Source organism: Theropithecus gelada, chromosome 4, assembly GCF_003255815.1.
Source record: "Theropithecus gelada isolate Dixy chromosome 4, Tgel_1.0, whole genome shotgun sequence".
Taxonomy (NCBI): Eukaryota; Metazoa; Chordata; class Mammalia; order Primates; family Cercopithecidae; genus Theropithecus; species Theropithecus gelada.
In genome coordinates, this window is record NC_037671.1 from 72,438,053 (window position 1) to 72,463,499 (window position 25,447).

Genomic DNA, 25,447 nt, shown 5'->3' on the forward strand with positions numbered 1-25,447 from the left:
GACAGTCTCACTCTGTCACTCAGGTTGGAGTGGCGCAATTTCTGCTCACTGCAACCTTCGTCCCCGGGTTCAAGCTATTCTTGTGCCTCAGCCTCCCAAGTAGCTGGGATTACAGGCACCCACCACCATACCTGGCTACTTTTTGTATTTTTAGTAAAGATGGGGTTTTGCCATGTTGGCTAGGCTGGTCTCGAACTCCTGACCACCTGCCTCGGCCTCCCAAAGTGCTGGGGTTACAGGAATGACCACCACACACCTGACCCCTGCTTTCATTTTTTTTGAATGTATACCCAGAAGTGGAATTGCAGCATCATATGGTAGTTCTAGGTCTTTGTGGGGGTTTTTTTCTCAGTTTTTTTTTTTTTTTTTCCAGAGACAGAGTCTCACTATGTTGCCCAGGCTGGAGTCCAGTAGTTTTTCACAGGCACAGATCCCACTGCTAATCAGCACAGGAATTTTGGCTGACCTGGGCTGGCTCACCCCTTCCTAGGCAACCTGGTAATCCCTCGCTCCTGAGAGGTCACCATATTGATGCTGAACTTAGTGTGGACACCCGATTGGCGTAGCACACTGCATTCCAGAACTCCTGGGCTCAAGCTATCCTCCCGCCTCAGCCTCCCTAGTAGCTGGGACTACAGGTTCACACCACCACACCTGGCAGTAGTTCTAGTTTAAATTTTTGAGGAACTGTTTTCCACTGTGATCGCATCATTTTACAATCCCTTTAACATTGCACAAGATTTCTCATTTCTCCACGTACTCACCAACAGTTGTCATCTTCTGTTTTTTGATAGTAGTCACCCTAATGGATATGAGGTGATATTTCATTGTGGCTTTGATTTTATTTCTCTGATGATTAGTGGATGTTGAGCATCTTTTCATGTGCTTGTTAGCTGTTTTTATATCATTGGAGAAGTATCTATTCAAATTCTTTGCCCATTTTTAAAATCAGTTTAGTTTTTTTTCCTAGAGACAGGGTCTCCATCTGTCACCCAGGGTAGAGTGCAGTGGTACAGTCATAGCTCACTGCAGCCTTAAGCTCCAGGACTCAGGTGATCCTCCCACCTTAGCCTCCCAAGTAGCTAGGACCACAGGTGCACACCACCACATCCAGCTAGATTTTTATTTCTTGTAGAGACAGGATCTTGCTGTGTTGCCAAGGTTGGTCTTGAACTCCTGGCCACAATTAACTCTCCCACCTTGGCCTCCCAAAGCACTAGGATTACAGACGTAGTCACCATGCCTCACCAAATTTTTTTATAGTTGAATTGTAGTTCTTTATGTATTCTGGATATTAGCCCCATTTCAGATATATGATTTGCAAGTATTTTCTCTCATTCTGTGGATTGTGTTTTCACTCTGTTGTTTTTGTCCTTTGATGTACATTTTTAAAAAATTTAATGTAGGCTGGGCACGGTAGCTTGTGCCTGTAATTCCAGCACTTGGGAGGCTGAGGCAAGCAGATCACCAGCAGTCAGGAGTTTGAGACCAGCCTGGCCAGTGTGGCAAAACCCCATCTCTACTAAAAATACAAAAAACAAACACAAAAAAACAAAACAAATTAGCCACACATGGTGGCACATGTCTGTAGTCCCAGCTGCTGAGGGGGCTGAAGCACAAGAATCGCTTGAACCTGGGAGATGGAGGTTGGATTGAGCAGAGATCATGCCACTGCACTCCAGCCTGGGTGACAGAGCAAGACTCCGTCTAAAATAAAACAAAAAAACACGAAATTGGATGTAGTTCCATTTGTCTACTTTTGCTTTTGGTGTCAACCAAGAAATCACTGGCAAAGCTAATGTCATGAAGCTTTTCCTGTATGTTTTCTTCTAGAAGTTTTATAGTTTAAGGCTTTCCTTAGGTCTTTAATCCATATGGTATTGATTTTTTTATATGACATAAGGTAAGGGTCCAACTTCATTCTTTTGCTATTTGGATATCCAGCTTTCTCAACATTATTTGTTGAAGAGACTGTTCTTACCCCATTGGGTGGTCTTGGTATGCTTGTCAAAATCATTCGATTATATAGTGAGGGTTTATTTCTGGGTTTTCTTTCTTTTTTTTTTTTTTTAATTATTTTCAGTTCTAGGGTACATGTGCACAACATGCAGGTTTGTTACATATGTATACTTGTGCCGTGTTGGTGTGCTGCACCCGTTAACTCGTCATCTACATTAGGTATATCTCCTAATGCTATCCCTCTCCACTCCCCCCACTCCACAACAGGCCCGGGTGTGTGATGCTCCCCACCCTGTGTCCAAGTGTTCTCATTGTTCACTTCCTACCTATGAGTGAGAACATGCGGTGTTTAGTTTTCCGTCCTTGCGATAGTTTGCTCAGAATGATGGTTTCCAGCGCCATCCATGTCCCTACAAAGGGAGTTCATGAACTCATCCTTTTTTATGGCTGCATAGTATTCCATGGTGTATATGTGCCACATTTTCTTAATCCAGTCTATCATTGATGGACATTTGGGTTGGTTCCAAGTCTTTGCTATTGTGAATAGTGCTGCAATAAACATATGTATGCATGTGTCTTTATAGCTGCATGATTTATAATCCTTTGGGTATATACCCAGTAATGGGATAGCTGGGTCAAATGCTATTTCTAGTTCTAGATTCTTGAGGAATCACCACACTGTTTTCCACAATGGTTGAACTAGTTTACAGTCCCACCAACAGTGTGAAAGTGTTCCTATTTCTCCACATCCTCTCCAGCACCTGTTGTTTCCTGACTTTTTAATAATCGCCATTCTAACTGGTGTGAGATGGTATCTCATTGTGGTTTTGATTTGCATTTCTCTGATGGCTGGTGATGATGAGCATTTTTTCATGTGTCTGTTGGCTGCATAAATGTCTTCTTTTGAGAAATGTCTGTTCATATCCTTTGCCCACTTCTTGATGGGATTGTTTGATTTTTTTCTTGTAAATTTGTTTAAGTTCTTTGTAGATTCTAGATATTAGCCCTTTTTCAGATGGGTAGATTGTAAAAATTTTCTCCCATTCTGTAGGTTGCCTGTTCACTCTGATGGTAGTTTCTTTTGCTGTGCAGAAGCTCTAGTTTAATTAGATCCCATTTGTCAATTTTAGCTTTTGTTGCCATTGCTTTTGGTATTTTAGTCATGAAGTCCTTGCCCATGCCTATGTCCTGAATGGTATTGCCTAGGTTTTCTTCTAGGGTTTTTATGGTTTTAGGTCTAACTTTTAAGTCTTTAATCCATCTTGAATTAATTTGTGTATAAGGTGTAAGGAAGGGATCCAGTTTCAGCTTTCCACATATGGCTAGCCAATTTTCTATTTCTGGGTTTTCTATTCCACTGGTCTATATATCTGTCTTTGTGCCAGTACCATGCTGTTTTAATTACAGTAGCTTTGTAATATGTTTGAAATCAGGAAGTGTAAGGCCTCTAACCATGTTCTTTTTTCAAAATTGTTTTGATTATTTGGGGTCCCTTGTGATTCCATATAAATTTTAGGATGAAATTTTCTATTTCTTATAAAAAAAAAAAATGCCATGGCAATAACCTTTTAAATAAATTACAACAAAATAAAGGCATGTGTAAGTGAAGCAAGTAATAATTAACAGAGCAATAAGTGACCTAGCTAGGTCCATTTTAGGAGAGGGTCTGGGTCAAGTTGGGGTTGGGGGCTTTGTAATATCAAGAGGGGAGACCTGAGATCAGTATAAAAGGGATTAAAGTGGTCATAGGAGCACCAGCACTTCTGAAGACTAAACATAGCTGAAGTTTTGCTCACTGGTTTGATTTCAACAAGTGCCAATGAATTAAGTTATTGGAAATCTCACTGGATCTATGTACATTAATACTTAGGCATGTTCTTTTGTTGGCCTAGGTAAGTTGCCTGGGAATTTTAGTAATTATCCCCACTATCTGCATACATTGCTCTCCTCTCCCAAGGAAAGGTAAGGCATTGGCCATGGAGGCTTTAGCCCATCCAGAGTGGGTAGTAGAAGTAGAACTGAGAAGTGACTATCAAAAATTTCCATGTGGTAAAAGTTGACATGTAAATTATACCAAATTAAGAGAAAAAATATATATATCAGACAGAATATTTATGAACCAGCCAAGCACAGTAGCCCACTCATGTAATCCTGGCACTTTGGGAGGCCGAGGTAGGCAGATTGCCTGGGCAACATGACAAAACCCTGTCTCTACAAAAAAAAAAAAAAAAAAAAAAGAAAGAAAAGAAAAAGACTTATGAACCCCTATATCATTTTTATCAGTTTATTTTGCAGAGACTTAAAACATGCTCATAATGGCCTCTTGTTCTTCCTTAGGGAGTTCTGTAAAAGAAAGCAGGAGATCCCTGTCATGGTTCCTAGCATGCAAAAGGATGACTAATTCACAGGACTGTAGGACTTAACATGGCTTAGATGTAAAGTACATTCCAATGCTTAGGGAATTCAGTGAAACCTTTGTTATGAGATGATATTCTATATGAAAGGAAAGACAAATGGATTACAGCCATGCCACGCTTACCAGCAACTTAATTCTCCTGATAAGGAGTTAGGGAGAATCAAATAATACGTCTTATTGAGGTCCTACTATTTAGCAAATGTTGCTGCATTATTAGAAATAATCTTCTGGGGCCACGTGCAGTGGCTCATACCTGTAATCCCAGCACTTTGGGAGGCTGAGGCAGGTGGATCACGAGGTCAGGAGTTCGAGACCAGCCTGGCCAACATGGTGAAACCCCGCCTCTACTAAAAATACAAAAAATTAGCCGGGCATGGTGACGCATGCCTGTAGTCCCAGCTACTAGGGAGGCTGAGGCAGGAGAATTGCTTGAACCCAGCAGGTGGAGATTGCAGTGAGCCAAGATTGTACCACTGCACTCCAGTCTGGGCAAGAGAGCAAGATTCCATCTCAAAAAGAAAAAAAAGAGAAATAATCTTTTGGTATTTATTCCGAGATTTGGTATTATTTCAAAGAATCTTTTTCTTGATTTGCCTTATATGACATGGATCCTTATGTTAATGAAACTTTCGTATATTTGCAGAGCTCTCGATGTTCTGAAGTATGAGGAAGTTGACATGGATTCATTAGCCAAGGCTGTTCCAGAGCCCTTGAAGAAGTATACTAAATGTAGAGAGCTGGCTGAAAGACTGAAAATAGAAGGTAGAAAATAATTTTTGACTTAACATACCTTTATCATTTGTGCAAATTAAGAATAGACAACAGATCCATTATTACTGTTGAACCAGCATAGTGTTAACTTCTGTGCTCTTCAAAAGTGTGGTCCTGAGCTAACAGCATTGCAATACCTGCAAGCTTGTTAGAAATACAGAATCTTGGCTAGGCATGGTGGCTCACATCTGTAATCCCAGCACTTTGGGAGGCTGAGGCGGGCGGATCACAACATCAGATCGAGAGGATCCTGGCTAACACGGTGAAACCCTGTCTCTACTAAAAATAGAAAAATTAGCCGGCGTGATGGCAGGTGCCTGTAGTGCCAGCTACTCGGAAGGCTGAGTCAGGAGAATGACGTGAACCCAGGAGGCGGAGCTTGCAGTGAGCCAAGATTGTGCCACTGCACTCCAGCCTGGGTGACAGAGCCAGACTCCGTCTCCAAAAAAAAAAAAAAAAGGAAATACAGACTCTCAGGCTTCACCTCAGACCCACTGAGAATCTATATTTAAAACATGCTTTTCAGGTGATCTATGTGCACCTTTCAAATAAGTGGTACTGTAGAGTCCTCCTAAAAATAAATGTATACATGTGTGTGTGTGTGTGTATTTTTTTTTTTTTTTTTGAGATGGAGTTTCCTTCTTGGTGCCTAGGCTGGAGTGCAGTGGCATGATCTTGGCTCATTGCAACCTCAAGCGATTCTCCTTTCTCAGCCTCCTTAGTAGCTGGGATTACAGGCATGCACCACCACGCCTGGCTAATTTTTTGTATTTTTAGTGGTCACGGGGTTTCACCATGTTGGCCAGGCCGGTCTGGAACTCCTGGCCTCAGGTGATCCGTCCGCCTCAGCCTCCCAAAGTGCAGGGATTACGGGCGTGAGCCACTGTGCTTGGCCAAAAATAAATATTTTTTATAGGAGGGCTCCATAGTACCACTTATTTGAAATGTGCATATATATGAATATGTGTATATATGTGTGTGTGTGTGTGTGTGGTTTTTTTTTTTTTTTTTTTTTTTTTGAGACGGAGTTTCACTCTTGTTGCCCAGGCTGGAGTGCAATAGTGCGATCTTGGCTCACTGCAACCTGCACCTCCCAGACTCAAGCAATTCTCCTGCCTCGGCCTCCCAAGTAGCTAAGATTACAGGCACCTGCCACCAGGGCCCCACCACTGGGCCCAGCAAATTTTTGTATTTTTAGTAGAGACAGGGTTTCATCACATTGGCCAGGCTGGTCTCAAACTCCTGACCTCAGGTGATCCGCCTGCCTCGGCCTCCCAAAGTGCTGGGATTACAGGTGTGAGCCACTGTACCCAGCGTATATATTTATATATATATATTTTAACTCTGAACTTCTTTTTATACTCTCCCCACCTAATGTTTTAATAATGAGAAAAATAATACTATCTTTGGCTTTGACAGTATACTGAAATACTTTACCATTGACAAAGACTTACTTTGTATCAATATTCTTTGTCAGTTTATAGACCATCAAAGCCACAGGTGTCTTTGGTAGTTGCTCTGCATTTTTTAAAGTTTTCCATAATGAAAATTTTTTATTATGAAAATACTGAAACTGAGCGTAGTGGCCCACGCCTGTAATCCCAGCACTTTGGGAGGCTGAGGTGGGCAGATCATCTGAGGTCAGGAGTTCGAGACTAACCTGGCCAACATGGTGAAACCCCATCTCTACTAAAAATACAAAAAAATTAGCCGCGCATGGTGGCGGGCACCTATAATTCCAGCTACTCAGGAGGCTGAGGCAGGAGAATTGCTTGCATCCAGGAGGCGGAGGTTGCAGTGAGCCTTTTCTTTTTTTTTTTCCTTTTTTTTTTTCTGAGATGGAGTCTTGCTCCCTTGCCCAGGCTGGAGTGCAATAGCGCTATATCGGCTCACTGCACTCTCCACCTCCTGGGTTCAAGCGATTCTCCTGTCTTAGCCTCCCGAGTAGCTGGGATTACATGTGGATGCCACCACGCCCAGCTAATTTTTTTGTATTTTTAGTAGAGATGGCGTTTCACCATGTTCCCCATGCTGGTCTCGATCTCCTGAGCTCAGACAGTCCGCCCGCCTCAGCCTCCAAAAGTGTTAGTATTACAGGTGTAAGCCACCACGTCTGGCCACAAATTCTTTTCTTTTACTTTTAGTTTTCCAGATATTTGAAAAGAACATGCACTAAACTACTAGACAGAATGTTGTAGTTAATATGCAAGACACTCCATTTATCTTGGCTTCAGTTTCCTCCTATGTAAAAGGGAACACCTACCCAACCCATCTCATGAAGTGAATGTTGAATGAGATGATGTACACAAAAGCTTTTTATAAATTGTAAGAGGCTACATAAATGTAAGTTGTTAGTATAATATAATCTGGGTATTATAACATGATTCTGATTTTGTTCACCAGCCACTTATGAATCAGTGTTGTTCCATCAGCTACAAGAAATAAAGGGAGTTCAGCAAGATGAAGCTCTCCAACTGCCAAAAGACATAGATTATTTGACTATCAGGGATGTGTCTTTGTCCCATGAAGTTCGAGAGAAACTACATTTTAGTCGTCCGCAGACGGTAAGAAAAATAGGCAGGGGAATAGAAACAAGTTATAGATAAAGATGCAGTGCTTTTTTAATTTTTTTAAACCTGGGGTTACAATGGCTATATAACGTTTTATTTAATAATAAGAAACTTCTAGCCTGGGCAACACAGCAAGACCCCATCTGTACAAAAATACAAAAATTAGCTGGGCATGGTGGCATGCACCTGCAGTGCCAGCTACTCGGGAGGCTGAGGTGGAGGATACCTGAGCCCAAGACACTGAGGCTGCAGTGAGCCATGATCACACCACTGCACTCCAGCCTGGGCAACAGAGCAAGACCCTGTCTCAAAAAAAAAAAAAAAGAAACTTGACCTCAAATTTTTTTCTTATGTTTCTAAGACAGATGTTGGTATGTCTGTATGAGAGATGATAAAGCTTAACTTTAATTAAATAACTGGAAGTCAAGAATTGGTTTGATTGGAACTATTCTCTAGTCCCAACCACGTGATAAAGCATCAGTGCAAACTATGCAAGATAGTACACATGTATGGCTTAAAGGAAACAGTACTAGGTTAAAATATAACTCATATTAGTGGTTTTCAAGTCACTACTTGGAGTCTTCCCTAGAAGTTCCATAGTGTTGCCTTGGGAACTAATGGGAGAAAGAGGGGAGCCAAAGAGTGCCCCCACCACATGCTTCAGACTGATTGTGAAAGGGTGTATGCATGTTCCTTTGTGTAAACAGATAAACCTTTAATTTACTATATAGTAATTAGTATTGGGTTCTAATAAATGTTTAAAGACTGATAAACTTTACTTACTGATTCTGAGATACACTTTTCTCCACATTTTAACATCCCTAAAATTGCATCTTTTTTTTTTTGAAATGGAGTCTCACTCTGTCACCAAGCTGGAGTGCAGTAGAACAATCTCGGCTCACTGCAACCTCTGCCTCCTGGGTTCAAGCGATTCCCCTACCTCAGCCTCCCAAGTAGCTGGGACTACAGGCGTACGCCACCACACTTGGCAAATTTTTTTTTTTATTATTTTTAGCAGAGACAGGGTTTCACCATGTTGGCCGGGATGGACTCGATCTCCCGACCTCATGATCCGTCTGCCTTGGCCTCTCAAAGTCCTGGGATTACAGGTGTGAACCACAGCGCCTGGCCAATTGCATCTTTAATATCTCAGAAGTTGATGGTATGTCACAGTGTAATGGGCATTTTTTTTTTTTTTAAGTAGTGGTTCATAAAATAAAGGGGCATATTACAAAAGTACAGACTGCAGAAAAATTTGAAAAAAACTATTTTTACAGGGAGGAGTGATTTCATTAATATAACATGGTATTCTTAGCAACAGTCATCATGGAAACCAGGAAAATAAGCCTTAAATTTTATAACGCTGTCCTTTCCTATTGATTTCAGGTCATGTTTGTATGGATAATCATAGGCTACACTGCCACACTGCCCAACATGATAGCCACTCACCAATTGTGGTTATTTACATTAATTAAAATTAAATAGGCCAGGTGCAGTGGCACGCACCTATAGTCCCAGCTACTTGGGAGGCTGAGGTGGGAGGATCACTTGAGCCCAGGAGGTATAGGCTGCAGCAAGTCATGATTGTACCACTACACCCCAGCCTGGGTGACAGAGTGAGACCCTGTCTCAAAAAAAAAAAAAAAAGAAAGAAAAGAAAAAGAAAAAATTAAATAAAATGTAAAATTTAGCTCTTCAGTCTTACTAGCCACATTTCGAGTGCCCAGTAGCCACATATGACTAGTGGCAACCATACTGGACACCACATTATTGCAGTGCACATGTTATAGAAGATTTCCATCATCACAGAAAGTTCAGCTGAACAGCACTGGTCACAGGAGTTCAGAACCCCTTACCCACAATTCCGTAATACAAAAGGCTCTGGCAGAAGTTTGCACAAGCTCATTTGGTAGCAAAACTGAGTTCAGTTCACATGAGGCTATATGGTCTTTATACTGTTTAGAGTGAATATTCATACCTTTCACTGTAAAAATACACTGCAGAAGTATTAATAGGATTTAAAATATGGGGTGCTTGCCCCACACACTATTGAGGCTGTTACGTTATATACAGCCTCAAGGATTATACATATCTCAAGGATTTCATTTCATTTTATTTTTTTGAGAGAGGGGCTTACTCTGTCACCCAGGCTGGAGTGCAGTGGCATAATCACAGCTCACTGCATTCTCAACCTCCCAGGCTCAAGCTATCCGCCCACCTTTGTTTTCTGAGTGGCTGGTACTACAAGTGTGTACCACTATGCTAACCTAATTTTTTTTTATTTTCTGTAGAGACAGAGTCCCACTATTTTGCCCAGACTGGCCCCAAGAATTTCAAATAAGGGACTGTGGACCTATATTTGAAGAAAGGAACTTGATTACAGTTTTTCTTAGTTTAATGGGAAGAAAAAGTAGATACTCTAACATCTATTAGTTATGTAATCTTACACAAGCTATTTTAACATTTCTGTGCCTCAGTTTCCCATTTGTAAAATGAAGACATAAATAATATTTCTTTTATCTACTTTATGAGGTAATACATTGATAATACATCAAAATAATAATTAAGAAAATATTGTATAAACTATACTATACAGATTGTTATTTGGAGGAAAATAGATTTGATCTGATATAGCATAGCTCACTTATGTTTCTGTTGTGGTATTGATTCTTAGATCGGGGCTGCTAGTCGTATACCTGGAGTAACACCTGCTGCCATCATCAATCTGCTGAGATTTGTGAAGACCACTCAACAAAGACAGGCAGCTATGAACGAATCACCCAAGACTGATCAATGCTTACGTAATGCAGATAGACTTCAAGAGAGACAGTTATAGCTTTCAATTCGTAAAAGATTTTTAAAGAGCATGTAAATAATTTGATCAATATACAAGAGTATAGATAAAAGAATTATTTAGCACATGTTAAAATAGCTTTATTAGGTTACTGTGGGTTTGCCATTAATTTACGAATGGTATAGAAATTATAATTGTGCTTTTTTGTGTATATGATAAAACTAGTTGTAAACAATTTGTATTCTTTCTTTAAGGAGCTCTAATACAATAACTTTGTGCAGTGTTCATCAAAGAGAGAAATAGTGAACCTAAAACTAAACCTGGAAAAAAACTCAACATGCAGATTTGCCTACTCATAGGGACTTTGCCTGTTAAGTCTACCAAATTAAAAGTCTTATCATTCAACTTGTTTTGAGAGTTAGTAATCTTTTGCTTGGTTATACTAGGCTAGGAAGCAATATCAAAGCCCTTAAATTCTCAAGACTAAAGACTTGAGATTATATAAAATTATCCAGAATCATTCAGCTAATACTATTGAAATATAGAATGTAGGGTGAAAGTTGACAGAAATCTGTACTTCTTCAGGAAATCCTCACTGGTAATTGTTTTGAACATTAATGAAAGCCCTATAAAATAGAAAGATTGGAAATCACCATTGTTTCCTATTATCCGCAATGTGGATACTTATTTGGTGACCTAGTTATGGGAGAATTAAGTAACGTTAGTGATTTTATATCATACCATCAAAATATTTTCTTAAGAAACTGTCATGGCCATCATTTCTTAACAGTGAAGACAGATCCATAGTAACTGGTAAGTGGCGTTTCCCTGTTTTTAAGTCAGAATGACAGAAAAAAACAGAATAGTGCTAGTACCCCTCTTCCTCTCTAGTACTTCAGTGGTATGCCGACACAGGGATTAGAGTGGGATAATCAGCTGGGTCTTTTGACTCAGATACCTCAGATACCTCAACCATTCTGAATAGACTAAGGGATGAATACAGCCAAATGGGCCAGACAGCCCTGCTTGTCTCTGGAATTCCAACCCGGATCTCTGGTGTCAGCCTAGGGAGAAGCTCCCATGTCAGCTTCAGGCCAAAGCAGGTACTCAGAAGAGTTCTGAGGGCCCCAAAGTCACTTTGGCTACAGATATGTATGTTAAGCCTGATTATGGGTGTGAGGCAACCAAGTATCTTGTTACTATAATTGCATATGGCCACTTGGATGTAGCTTAGTTTTCATGGGTTTATTTTATCTAATTTTAGTCTTTCCAGAAAGCAATAAGATCAGTAACAAGTAAAAAGTATTTGTAATGCTGGATAATTTAGCAGTGATGAATTCTTTTTAATACTTGATTTAGTAATTTCAAAAGGTGGAAACTTTTAGTCATAGCTACTCCTGGGCAAAATTCTTATTACAGAGACAATATTAATTACAATACCACATTGTATATATATTTTGAAAAGAGGCTGTGTGCAGCAGCTCACGCCTGTAATCCTAGCACTTTGGGAGGCTGAGGGGGGTGGATCACCTGAAGTCAGGAGTTCAAGACCAGCCTGGCCAACATGGCAAAACCCCATCTCTACTAAAAATACAAAAATGAGCTGGGCGTGGTGGCGCAAGCCTGTAGTCCCAGCTACTCAGGAGGCTGAGGCAGGAGAATTGCTTGAACCTGGGAGGCAGAGGTTGCAGTGAGCTGAGATTGTGCCACTGCACTCTAGCCTGGGTGACAGAGTGAGACTCCGTCTCAAAAAAAAAAAAGGAAAAGAAAAGAAGATATTTTGTGTTTTTGTGCTACCTATTTAGCAAAATAATGAAATTCATTGTTTCTAAACTTTTTTTTCTGATTAAATACAAGAGTAAAAGCAACGAAGGGAGTGCCTTTTGAATAGAATATAACAAAAATTTATCTTAAAGAAACGGGAAGTAGCCGGGCGCAGTGGCTCACGCCTTTAATCCCAGCACCTTGGGAGGCTGAGGCAGGCAGATCATGAGGTCAGGAGATCGAGATCATCCTGCCCAACATGGTGAAACCCCATCTCTACTAAAAGTACAAAAATTAGCTGGGTGTGTTGGCATGCGCCTGTAGTCCCAGCTACTTGGGAGGCTGAAGCAAAAGAATCACTTGAACTCAGGAGGCAGAGGCTGCAGTGAGCCAAGTGGCTCTGCACTGGAGTGCAGTGAGCCAGAGTGCCACTGCACTCCAGCCTGTGACAGAGTAAGACTCTGTCTCAAAAATAAATAAATAAATAAACAGGAAGTTCAAATGCTTTGGGAGGTTCTTGACAGCTACAATTTGGGGCTAGTGACACTACACATATAAAGAAACTTTAAAGTTTCTTTGTGATGAAGGTTTGTAATGCTATTCCATTACAATAGTAACTCTCACTGAAAAATGTTTCATGGAAAATATGTATTTTAGATTCTATGATTTGCTTTAGGATGTGAACTTCTTTTTTTTTTTTTTTTTGAGACGGAGTCTTGCTCTGTCGCCCAGGCTGGAGTGCAGTGGCCGGATCTCAGCTCACTGCAAGCTCCGCCTCCCAGGTTTATGCCATTCTCCAGTCTCAGCCTCCTGAGTAGCTGGGACTACAGGTGCCCGCCACCTCGCCTGGCTAGTTTTTTGTATTTTTTTAGTAGAGACGGGGTTTCACCCTGTTAGCCAGGATGGTCTTGATCTCCTGACCTCGTGATCCACCCGTCTCGGCCTCCCAAAGTGCTGGGATTACAGGCTTGAGCCACCATGCCTGGCCTGAACTTCTTTATTTTATTTTTTAGAGACAGGGTCTCACTCTGTTGCCCAGGCTGTAGTGCAGTGGTATAATCATAGCTCACTGCAGCCTTGATCTGCTGGGCTCAATTGATCCTTATGCCTCAGCCTCCCAAGTAGCTGGGACTACAGGCACATGCCACCATGCCTGGCTAAGTTTTAAAAAAATTTTTTGTAGGAGTGAAGTCTCACTGTGTTGCCCAGGCTGATCTTGAACTTCTGGCCTCAAGTGATCCTCTTGCCTTGGCCTCCCAAAGTGCTTGGATTACAGGCATGAGCCACCACACCTGGCCTGAAACCTCTTTAAATCCACAATGTTTGTATGTTAAACAAAATTACATCACTTAATATGTCAAAACAGCCTACCCTCTGGTGCTACTAGCCAGAAGTGCTACAGAATATGATGTCCTAGGAAGAAATCAGCTAAAAATGTAACCTTACTCAATATAGTTACTTCATAGAAATCCCATCACTGACAATAATCAGCTGCCAACGAAAGCTCGCCGTACTTGTGACTTCCCCTATTCACCACAGACCAGACTGCCTAGCAGTTAAAAGAGCCAGGTATTTTTTCAATTCAACAGGAACACCAAAAAATAAGAAATGGCTAAGAAACACTAAGCATTTGTAAAATTACTGGGCGAGGAAGGATGAAGGATGAAGATATGAACCTATGCTAAATTAAATCATTATGGCCTTGAAAATGAAGTTCCTTTATAGCCAAGAGCTTAAATTTTATTACTGATGGTTTTAAAAGTATTTTGTCATTTTTTTAGTTTCAACCTAGATTGGAATAGCCATGGCTTTTCCACTTCAGAAATTTCAACTCCTAGAAGAATGCCCTGTCCAGAAGAAGTGGTCAGGAGTATCAGGAAAGCCAACAGAGACTAGGCGTTTATTCTGATCTGGAAGAGCCACTTAACGCTGGAATGCACACAGTGAAAATTAACTGTTCCTCTTACACTCCCTCTCCACAATACTTCTATTATTTTACTTATTTCATTCTACCTTAATGTTTTTATTTTATGTTTTTATTTAAAGACAAGATCTCACTCTGCCACCCCAGCTGGAATGCAGTGGCATGATTACAGCTCACTGCAGCCTCAAGCTCCCTGGCTCAAGCTATTCTCCCACCTCAGCCCTCCAACTAGCTGGGACTACAGGTGTGCACCACCATGCACGGCTAATTTTTAAGTTTTTGTAGACATGGGGTCTTACTATGTTGCCCAGGCGGTCTCAAAGTCCTGGGCTCAAGTAATCCTCCCTCTTCAGCCTCCTGTGTAGGTGAGATTATAGGCATGAGCCACCATGTGCCTGGCCCTACCTTAATGTTAATATCTGTCTACCTTAACAAGATATAAGCCTTATAAATGTAAGCAACATCACAGTTGTAGATGCTCATGCTTTTTAAATAGATTAATGAATACTACTGAAGGCAAGAAATGGTATTACTAATACTCAAATGAATAATTAAATGAGATTAAAATATTTGTGACAGGCCAGGCACGGTGGCTCACGCCTGTAATCGCAGCACTTTGGGAGGCCAGGCAGATCACTTCAGCTCAGAAGTTCAAGACCAGCCTAGGCAACATGGTGAAACCCCATCTTTACCAAAAATACAAAAATTAGCCAAGCATGGTGGCACGTACCTGTTTTTCCAGCAACTTGGGGGCTGAGGCAGGAGAATCACTTGAGCCGGGGAGTTTGAGGCTGCAGTGAGTTGAAAGCATGCCACTGCACTCCAGCCTGGGCAACAGAGTGAGACCCTGCCTAAAAAAAAGCCCAGATGCAGTTGTTCACATGTGTAATTCCAGCATTTTGGGATTACAGATCTGCCAGCACGGTCAGATCACTTGAGGATAGGAGTTTGAGACCAGCCTGACCAACATGTTGAAACCCCATCTCTATTAAAATATAGAAGTTAGCTGGGCATGGTGGCGTGCGCCTGTAATCCCAGTTACTCAGGCGAGTGAGGCACGAGAATCACTTGAACCTGGGAGATGGAAGTGAGCTGAGATCAAGTCACTGCACTCCAGCCTGGGTGACAGAGCAAGACTCTGTCTCAAAAAAAAAAAAAATTTGTACACTCATGTTCAAAGTAGCATTAATTCACAAGAGCCAAAAGCTGGAAGTAACCCAAGTATCCGCCAGTGAATGAAAGGAGAAACAAAATATGGCATATGCATAAAATGGAATATTATACAGCCTTAAAAGGGAAGGAAATTCATATACATGCTACAACATGGATAAACCTTGAAAAAGTTATGTTAAGTGAAATCAGCCAGTCACAAAAAGACAAATACTGTATGATTCCCTTTATAAGAGTTACCTGGAGCACTCGAATTCATAGAGACAGTAAAAATGGTTACCAGGGGATGGGGGAGGGAAAAACAGGAAATTATTCTTTAGTGGGTACAGAATTTCAGTTTTTTTGTTTTGTTTTTGTTTTTGTTTTTTTGAGATGGAGCCTCGCACCATCACCCCGGCTGGAGTGCAATGGTGTGATCTTGGTTCACTGCAACCTCCGCCTCCTGGGTTCAAATGATTCTTCTGCCTCAGTCTCTCGAGTATTTGGGATTACAGGTGCCCGCCACCACGCCCAGCTAATTTTTGTATTTTTAATAGAGGCAGGGTTTCACATGTTGTCCAGGCTAGTCTCGAACTCCTGACCTTGTGATCTGCCCACTTCAGCCTCCCAAAGTGCTGGGATTACAGGTGTGAGCCACCACGCCTAGCCCAGAATTTCAGTTTTGCAAGATGAAAAGAGTTCTGGAGATGGTTGATGGTGATGGTTGTACAACAATTTGAATATTTTAAATGCCAATGAACTGTTCATTTACAGATGGTTAAGATGGAATTTTTCTTTTTCTTTTTTTTTTTTTTTCTTGAGACGGAGTCTCGCTCTGTCACCTAGGCTGGAGTGCAGTGGCGCTATCTCGGCTCACTGCAACCTCCACCTTCCGGGTTAAAGTAATTCTCCTGCCTCAGCCTCCCGAGTAGCTGAGACTACAGACGAGCACCACCACGCCCATCTAATTTTTTGTATTTTTAGTAGAGATGGGGTTTCACCATGTTAGCCAGATGGTCTTGATCTCTTGACCTCGTGATCCACCCCGCTTAGCCTCCCAAAGTGCTGGGATTACAGGCGTGAGCCACCCCGCACGGCCAAGATGGAAATGTTTATGTTCTTTGTTTGATACGGTTTGGTTGTGTCCCTACCCAAATCTCAGCTGGAATTGTATCTCTCAGAATTCCCATGTGTTGTGGGAGGGACTCACAGGAAGGTAATTGAATCAGGGGGCCGGTCTTTACCATGCTTTCTTGTGATAGTGAATAAGTCTCACAAGATCTGATGGGTTTATCAGGGGCTTCCGATTTTGTTTCTTCCTTATTTTCTCTTGCTTCTCATGTAAGAAGTGCCTTTTGCCTCCTGCCAAGATTCTGAGGCTTCCCCAGCCAGGTGGAACTTTAAGTCCAATTAAACCTCTTTTTGTTCCCAGTTTCAGGTATGTCTTTATCAGCGCGTGAAAACGAACTAATACAGTGTTTTATCACTTTTTTTTTTTTTGAGATGGAGTTTCACTCTTGTTGCCCAGGCTGGAGTGCAATGGTGCAATATCAGGTCACCACAACCTCTGCCTCCTGGGTTCAAGCAATTCTCCTGCCTCAGTCTCCTGAGTAGCTGGGATTACAGGCATGCGCCACCACACCTGGATAATTTTGTATTTTTAGTAGAGATGGGGTTTCTCCATGTTGGTCAGGCTGGTCTCGAACTCGCAACTTCAGGTGATCCACACACCGCTGCCCCCAGAAGTGCTGGGATTATAGGCGTGAGCCACCACACCCAGCCTTATCACTTTTTTTTTTTTTCCAGACAGGGTTTCACTCTGTCCCCCAAGATGAGTGCAGTGGTGCGATCATGGCTTACTGCAGTCTTGACCTCCAGGGTTCAAAGAATCTTCCCACCTCAGTCTCCCAAGTAGCTGGGACTATAGGTATGCACTGCCATGCCCAATTAATTTTTATTTTTGTAGAGACAGAGTCTTGCTATGTTGCCCAGGCTGGTCTCAAACTCCTGGAATGAAGCGATCCTGCCTCAGCCTCCCAAAGTGCTGGGATTATAGGCTTGAGTCACCACACCAGATACAATTTTTTAAAAAAGCCATTTGAAGCTAAGCATGGTGGTGTGCACCTGTGGTCCCAGCTACTTGGAAGGGTGAAGCAGGAGGATCAACTAAGTCTAGGAGTTCGAGGCCAGCCTGGGCAACATAGCAAAACTGAAAACAAACAAAGGTATATATGTGTGTGTGTGTATGTATGTATGTTACATATAATTATAAAATAATATATGCATAATAAAAAATTTAAAGGCAGATGATTAATTTGTGTATGTATATCTCAGTCCCCCAAATATATTTCATTTATTTGTTGATAATTTATCCTCTGCCTGTTTCTAAAAACATAGCTGAGACATTTTAAAATGAAATAGAACAGTTTAAGATTAAAGATCAGCTGAGGAAAAGGCAGATTACACTTAAATGTCAAATTCCAACTTTGAGCTTCCTGGCACTAACGTTATTTCTGGCTCAAAGGGACCAGGAGAAAATTTTTTCATATCACTAAATGTATCACATGACCCTTTAAGGAAAACAATACCTTCATTAGAGATTTTATAAAGGCAAAATTAACTACTACCTAATAAATGTTTCGTGTGCCATACGTGAAGTGCTTTAAATGTGATATTGCATTTAACCACATGATAAAGCTGTTCCCATTCTAGGAAACAAGGGAAGGAAACAAGACTTGGAGATTATAAGTAGTTTGCTTATGACGAATACGGCTGGTTGTCTTCCCAATAATCATATCTGTCCTCTACCCTCTTCCTTGTCAAAAGAGTTTGGATTTTGTTCATTCTCTTCCCCCTGTAGTCCCAGAAGCTAAATCTTCATTAGTTTAAACCAGTCTTGGTCATTGCAGTCCCCCAGCGTTTGCTCTAGGCCTGAGGCTGGGGTATTAACTGACCTAATGGATTGTAAAGAGCTCTTCTGGGTGGCTTCTTTGCCCTTAAAAAGGGAACTTCTTGGCTGGGCCTGGTGGCTCATGCCTGTAATCCCAGCACTTTGGGAGGCCGAGGTGGGCGGATCACAAGGTCAGGAGTTCAAGACCAGCTTGGCCAACATGGTGAAACCCCGTCTCTACCAAAAATACAAAAATTAGTAGTGTGTAGTGGCACATGCCTGTAATCCCAGCTACTTTGGAGGCTGAGGCAGGAGAATCACTTGACCTGGGAGGTGGAGGTTGCAGTGAGCCGAGATTGCGCCACTGCACTTCAGCCTGGGTGAGAGAGTGAGACTTCACGTCAAAAAAAAGGGCCTTGAAACCCCGTCTCTACTAAAAAATACAAAAAAAACTAGCCGGGCGAGGTGGCGGGCGCCTGTAGTCCCAGCTACTCGGGAGGCTGAGGCAGGAGAATGGCATAAACCCGGGAGACGCAGCTTGCAGTGAGCCGAGATCTGGCCACTGCACTCCAGCCTGGGCGGCAGAGCGAGACTCCGTCTCAAAAAAAAAAAAAAAAAAAAAAAAAAAAAGGGCCTTTTTTTTTTTTTGAGACGAAGTTTCGCTCTTGTTGCCCAGGCTGGAGTGCAATGGCGTGATCTCAGCTCACCGCAACCTCTGCTTCCCAGGTTCAGGCAATTCCCCTGCCTCAGCCTCCCGAGTAGCTGGGATTATAGGCATGCGCCACCATGCCTGGCTAATTTTGTATTTTTGGTAGAGACAGGGTTTCTCCATGTTGGTCAGGCTGGTCTCAAACTCCCGACCTCAGGTGATCCTCCCACCTTGGCCTCCCAAAGTGCTGAAATTACAGGAGTGAGCCACCGTGCCCGGCCTAAAAGGGCACTTCTTATCAAAGAAAAAAAATTTTTTTTTAAAGGACCCTTTTTTTTTTTCTTTTTTGAGACGGAGTTCAAGACCAGCCTGAGCAACGTAGTGAGACCCCATCTCTACAAAAAAATTAAGAAATCAGCTGGGCTTGGTGGCTTGCACCTGTAGTCCCAGCTTCTCAGGAGACTGAGGTGGGAGGATGGCTTGAGCCTAGGAGGTTGAGGCTGCAGTGAATGACACCTGGGCAACAGTGTATGACTCTGTCTCCAAAAAAATAAGTGAATTTTATTGTATGTGACATATATCAATAAAGCTGTTATTTAGAAAACACTAAGGGAATGTATGATTGACAAGCCCTGAGCACTGATTCTCAAACCCGGCTGGACATCAGAATTCCAACAGAGCTTGCTAAAAGTGTAGATGGTCAAGCTTTACCATAAACAATTCTGATTCAGTTGGGAAGGGCTTGACATTTATGTTTAACAAACTCTATAAGCTATTCTGATGCCCAGCCAACTGTGAGAACCATTGGCTTGCCTCCATAAATATCCATTGTCACAGCTACTTTTGGCAGAAACTAGACTGCAATTAATTTAACAGTGTGTGCGGGCTCGGGAATCCAGAATACAAACAAATAATCTGTTTCGTTGAAGTACCAGAGCAGTTTGATTGTACGGAAAGCTGAATTCACATTTTTTTTTTTTTTTTTTGAGATGGTGTCTCGCTCTATCACCCAGGCTGGAGTACAGTGGTGTGGTCTTAGCTCACTGCAACCTCCGTCTCCTGGGTTCAAGCATTTCTCCTGCGTCAGCCTCCTGAGTAGCTGGGATTACAGGCACATGGCTGTAATCCACAATGCTCAGCTAATTTTTGTATTTTTAGTAGAGACGGGGTTTCACAAAGTTGGCCAGGCTGGTCTCGAACTTCTGACCTCAGGTGATCCACCCACCTTGGCTTCCCAAAGTGAGTGGATCACCCCTGGGATTACAGGTGTGAGCCACTGCGCTTGGCCTATTTTAAGATGCACATCTTTCCATATTTTAGTATCTCTAAGTTGGAGTATGTCTTACAATTAATGGCATCTGACAGTTATAACTGGCAGCATTTGTGACTGAAAAAATCTTAGATGCAATGAAATACAGTGTGTGTGTTTGTATTGTGCTGCAATATAAAATGTATTTCAGGCCAGGTATGGTGTCTCACACCTGTAATCCCAGCACTTTGGAAAGCCAAAGTGGATCACTTGAGCTCAGGAGTTCGAGGCTGCAGTGAGCTGTGATCATACCAGCCTAGGCAACAGAACAAGACCCAGTCTCTAAAAAATAAATGAAAATATGTTTCTTACTGTGGATCACAGTCAAAAGTTTGAAAAAACACAATCTGTTTGAATAGCACTACTTTCTGACAGGAAAACCCCAACAGGATTAGAATCTGTATATTCCTCAGAGTAAGAATTTTTCTAAAAAGTTTTTTAAAACTTGAAGTCTTACTGATCTCTTCCTATGCTCCAGTTTTATAGATATAACTTAGCCTTGCGAGGTGATATAATTAAAGTCTAAGGTCAAGTTGCTGTTGACCATAGATCTCAGATCTTCTGACTTCACAACACCTTTCTCCTACTTTCAGTGGGTTTTTCCCTCCTAGGAACCAGAGGTTCTCTACAGGATTAAGTTTCTCCATCCCTTTTGAACAATCTAGAAGTCTGTTTCTCTTAACCTTCAGTTGCCACTCCCACCCTTTGTAACATATTTCAAGTTAAGCATTTATGGAGTTGCCATGCTTAATTAGCCATTATGGCACTCACTCTATTTCAAAGGTTATCACAGAGTTTGGAGGCTGTAGGGGAATTCAGAGAGTGTGAATTTCACTTAAACAGCACCCTCTGCAGACTTAAAATACTTTTCCTATATCTGAAGACAGTAATAATTTCTTAGAATTTGCTAGGCTAAACAACTATTTTTCAGTCCAGTGGCTTGTAATTAAGTCATTTTTAGTCTTTAATTATGTTGGTTGCTTTTAGAATTATCTTTTAGAGTTGGTCTACATCCTTTTAAAACATGGGCAGTCCAAATTTAAAACAGTAAATTAAGATACATAAAAAAAAAACACTGCCTAAATTTAAAAGGAAATACTTATAGAATATACTGTATTTTGACACAAGACCAGACTGTGCTATGTGTATGTGGTGTTTCAAGTAATTTAAGAAAACTGCTTGAATTTTCTGTATTTCCAATTTCATAACAAACAACCTCAACGAGGGCAGTTTAACTCAAAATTCAGAGGTATTAATTATAGCTCTGAAGAAAAATACTGATAAGCAGTTATACAAAATGAGAAATTGAGTTCTAAGAAATGTATCCCTAACCTCACCATAAAGATAGCTATAAGAAAACATTCTTTGTACCCAACCATAACTGAATAAAAATCACCTCATTTCTCATCAGAAGTTTACTGAGTTGCCAGTTATATATAGAATCCTGCAAGAGACTCAACAGGGAAGTCCAAAGAGCCAATCAGGAAGGTATGATCATGGCTAAAGTGGGGGACAATGCTCCATGAGGTTCTTCTTTTGTTGCACCAATATAGCTGCACTGTTAAACCCATATGGTTACAATCCAGGCCTCAGAAAATGTTGCAGATGCCCTCACCAGAAGGCTGAGAACCAGTTCCTCAGTTTGCATGTCTCCAGACAGCACTAGAACTCAAACTCAAATCGCTTACATGGTAACCCTAGTTTACTCCAACACCAACTAGGATATTCCCTCAATTGCATGATTTTACTGAAAATATAACCAAGTTTTATTTATGTTTTTTCATTTGATATTTATGTTTTTCATTTGGTATTAGCCATCTGGCATTTGACCTCTGAAAACCACACAATCTTCTATATGCTTTTTTCACTGGAATACATGAAACTGCTTACTTTTGACTTAGGTCTATTTGGCTTTGTACAAGCAATAACCCACATTTTAGACAATGTCTCAAAAGGGATTGTGTTAAAGGAAATATCCACACTGCATATTGTTGCTTTTATCTGTTTTGAGTTAGCTTTAAATGTAAAGTTTGACAAAAGCAAAACTACAGGAACTCTTTTAGGGAAACCATGACTGGCTAAAATAGAAACTTTTAATTCCTAGTACAAAGATTATTTACTCCCACCTTGACCTTATAACTCTAAGTGGCAGAGCAAATTACTTTTGTGTGCCCAAAAATGGCAAGTAAATTTAAAGCTATCACCTACTTCACTTTGTTTTTATTAAACATTTGATAAAATTTTCACAACTGCCTTGTGATTAAAATTAAGAAATATGGCCTATGTTACAGTATTGTTATGTGAATTTTCAACCACTTGGCCCACCATAATCAAATAACAGTTCTCTAGTGCAGTACCACAGACCTCTGTTTTTAGATTTACTTTGTCTAGGCCGGGCGCGGTGGCTCAAGCCTGTAATCCCAGCACTTTGGGAGGCCGAGGCGGGTGGATCACGAGGTCAGGAGATCGAGACTATCCTGGCTAACATGGTGAAACCCCGTCTCTACTAAAAATACAAAAAACTAGCCGGGCGTGGTGGCGGGCGCCTGTAGTCTCAGCTACTTGAGAGGCTGAGGCGGGAGAATGGCGTGAACCCTGGAGGTGGAGCTTGCAGTGAGCCGAGATCACGCCACTGCACTCCAGCCTGGGAGACACAGCGAGACTCCGTCTCAAAAAAAAAAAAAAAAAAGATTTACTTTGTCTAGTATTTAAAAACACAAAAACATAAATATCAGATCTGTAAATCACAAAGTCCACATTTTTACTTATTCATGCTAGATAGCAGGCTCCAGATACAAAATTATCTAATGAGATGATAATTACAGCAGTGATAAAGCAAACTCCTAACACTGAAGTTTTTAAAATTAACCATACAGTGGTATGGTGTCCTGAATTGGATCCTGAAACAGGAAAAAAGGCTATGAATAGAAAAATTGGTGAAATCTGAATAGTCTGGAGAGTAGTAACATAACAATGTAGGCTGGGTGTGGTGGCTCATGCCTGTAAACCCAGCACTTTGGGAGGTGGAGATGGGAGGACTGCTTGAGCTCAAAGTTGAGACCAGCCTGGACAATATAGTGAGACCTCATCTCTATTATTTTTATTAGAAAAAAAAAAGTGTCTTAGTTTTGACAAATATACTATGATAACGTAAGATATTAACATAAGGGAAGGCAAACTGGTTGAGGGTTATATGGAAAATCTTATCTTTGCAACTTTTCTGTGTATCTAAAGTTATTCCAAAATAAATGTAAGAGCCAGGTGTGGTGGCTTACACCTGTAATCCCACCACTTTGGGAGGCCGAGGCAGGCAGATCACGAGGTAAGGAGTTCAAGACTAGCCTGGTCAACATGGTGAAACCCCGTCTCTACTAAAGATACAAAAAATTAGCTGGGTGTGGTGGCTCATACCTGTAATCCCAGCTACTCGGGAGGCTGAGGCAGGAGAATAGCTTGAACTGGGAGGTGGAGGTTGCAGTGAGCTGAGATCACACCATTGTCCTCCAGCCAGGGCGACGGGAAGACTCCATCTCAAAATAAATAAATAAATAAATAAATAAAATGAAACAAAATAAATGTAAGAAAAAGACCATACACGGGCAGATCACTTTAGGTCAGGAGTTCAAGACCAGCCTGGCCAACATAGTGAAACCCTGTCTCTACTAAAAATACAAAAATTAGCTGGAAGTGGTGGCACCCTCCTGTAGTCCCAGCTACTCGGGAGGCTGAAGCAGGAGAATCGCCTGAACCTAGAAGGCAGAGGTTGCAGTGAACTGAGATCGTGCCACTGCACTCCAGCCTGGGCAACAGAGTGAGACTCTCTCTCTCAAAAAAAAAAAAAAAAAAAAAACAACAACTGTCTGGAAGAACAGCATGGGAAGCATCTAGAAACCATGTGACCTAAGATTAGATTAAGAAACAGCTGTAGGAACTGAAAGTGTTTAGCTCAGATTTAGCTCAGATGTGACTAAGGGGTATCAACTGATCAGTCTTCAAGTATTGTGGCTCTTGTAGATAAGAGAATGAAAAGCACAAAAAAGAAAAAAGGCAAAAGTTTTTAAAAGAGAGAATGAAGTAATTTAATTACACTAGAGCCTAGGTGTAATGAGAAGTTAGCCAGCAGGCAAATTTAAATAAATATTGAAGGGCGGGGCGCGGTGGCTCAGGTATGTAATCCCAGCATTTTGGGAGGCCAAGGTGGGTGGATCAGTTGAGGTCAGTTTGAGCCAGCCTGGCCAACATGGTGAAACCAATCTCTACTAAAAATACAAAAATTAGCCGGGTGTGATGGCTGGTGCCTGTAATCCCAGCTACTCGGGAGGCTAAGGCAGGAGAATCACTTGAACTCAGGAGGTGGAGGCTACAGTGAGCCAAGATCACACCACTGCACTCTAGCCTGGACAGCAGAGCGAGACTCCATCTCAAAAATAAAAAATACAAAATAAATAAATATTGAAAACAAATTCACAGCCTGGTGTGGTGGCTCACGCCTGTAATCCCAACACTTTGGGAGGCGGAGGTGGGGGTGGATCACTTGAGGTCAGGAGTTCAAGACCAGCCTGGCCAACATGGTGAACCCCATCTGTACTAAAAATACAAAAATTAGCCAGGCATGGTGGCATACGCCTGGAGTCCTAGCTACTTGGGAGGCTGAGGCAGGAGAATCACTTGAACTCAGGTGGTGGAGGCCACAGTGAGCCAAGATCGAGTCACTGCACTCCAGTCTGGGTGACAACATGAGACTCTGTCTCAAAACAAAACAAAACCAAATTCATCTAGTAATAGGACAATTTAGGAGAAGGTAAACTCCCCACTACTAACTTCTCTATGCATCAGTCTGTCATCTGTAACATGGGTACCTGCCCCCTGCCATGGCGGTTGTGAGGAATTCAGAGATGTCTCTGCCCTCCAATGTATGACACACACATCATCAAGGTAATCAAGGTCAGGTGCATGGCTCATGCCTATAATCCCAACACTTTGGGAAGCCGAAGCAGGATTGTGTGAGGCTAGGAGTTAAAGACCAGCCTGAGCAACATAGCAAAACCCCTTCTCTACAAAAAAAACAAAAACAAAAAACAAAACCAAAAAAGCCAGGTGTGATGGCACCTGTAGTCCCAGCTCCTAGTGAGGCTGAGGCAACAGAATTGGTTGAGCCCAGGAGTTTGAGCTTGCGGTAAGCTATAGCCATGATTGTGCCACTGCACTCTAGCCTGCACTCCAGTGAGACCTTGTCTCTAAAATAAAAAAAT

General features: G+C 41.6%; 1 protein-coding gene across 2 annotated transcripts in view; it reads left to right on the forward strand.

Moving 5' to 3' along the window:
* MTO1 (mitochondrial tRNA translation optimization 1) overlaps nucleotides 1-10,919 on the forward strand; it is a 34,917-nt gene extending 23,998 nt beyond the window's left edge. For both annotated transcript variants that reach the window (XM_025381333.1, XM_025381332.1), the window contains 3 exons: nucleotides 5,019-5,137; nucleotides 7,550-7,710; nucleotides 10,391-10,919. In XM_025381333.1, coding sequence (XP_025237118.1) covers nucleotides 5,019-5,137; nucleotides 7,550-7,710; nucleotides 10,391-10,552 — 442 coding nt within the window. In that variant the 3' untranslated portion in view covers nucleotides 10,553-10,919. The remainder of the gene's footprint in view (nucleotides 1-5,018; nucleotides 5,138-7,549; nucleotides 7,711-10,390) is intronic.
* The last annotated feature ends 14,528 nt before the right edge of the window (nucleotides 10,920-25,447 follow it).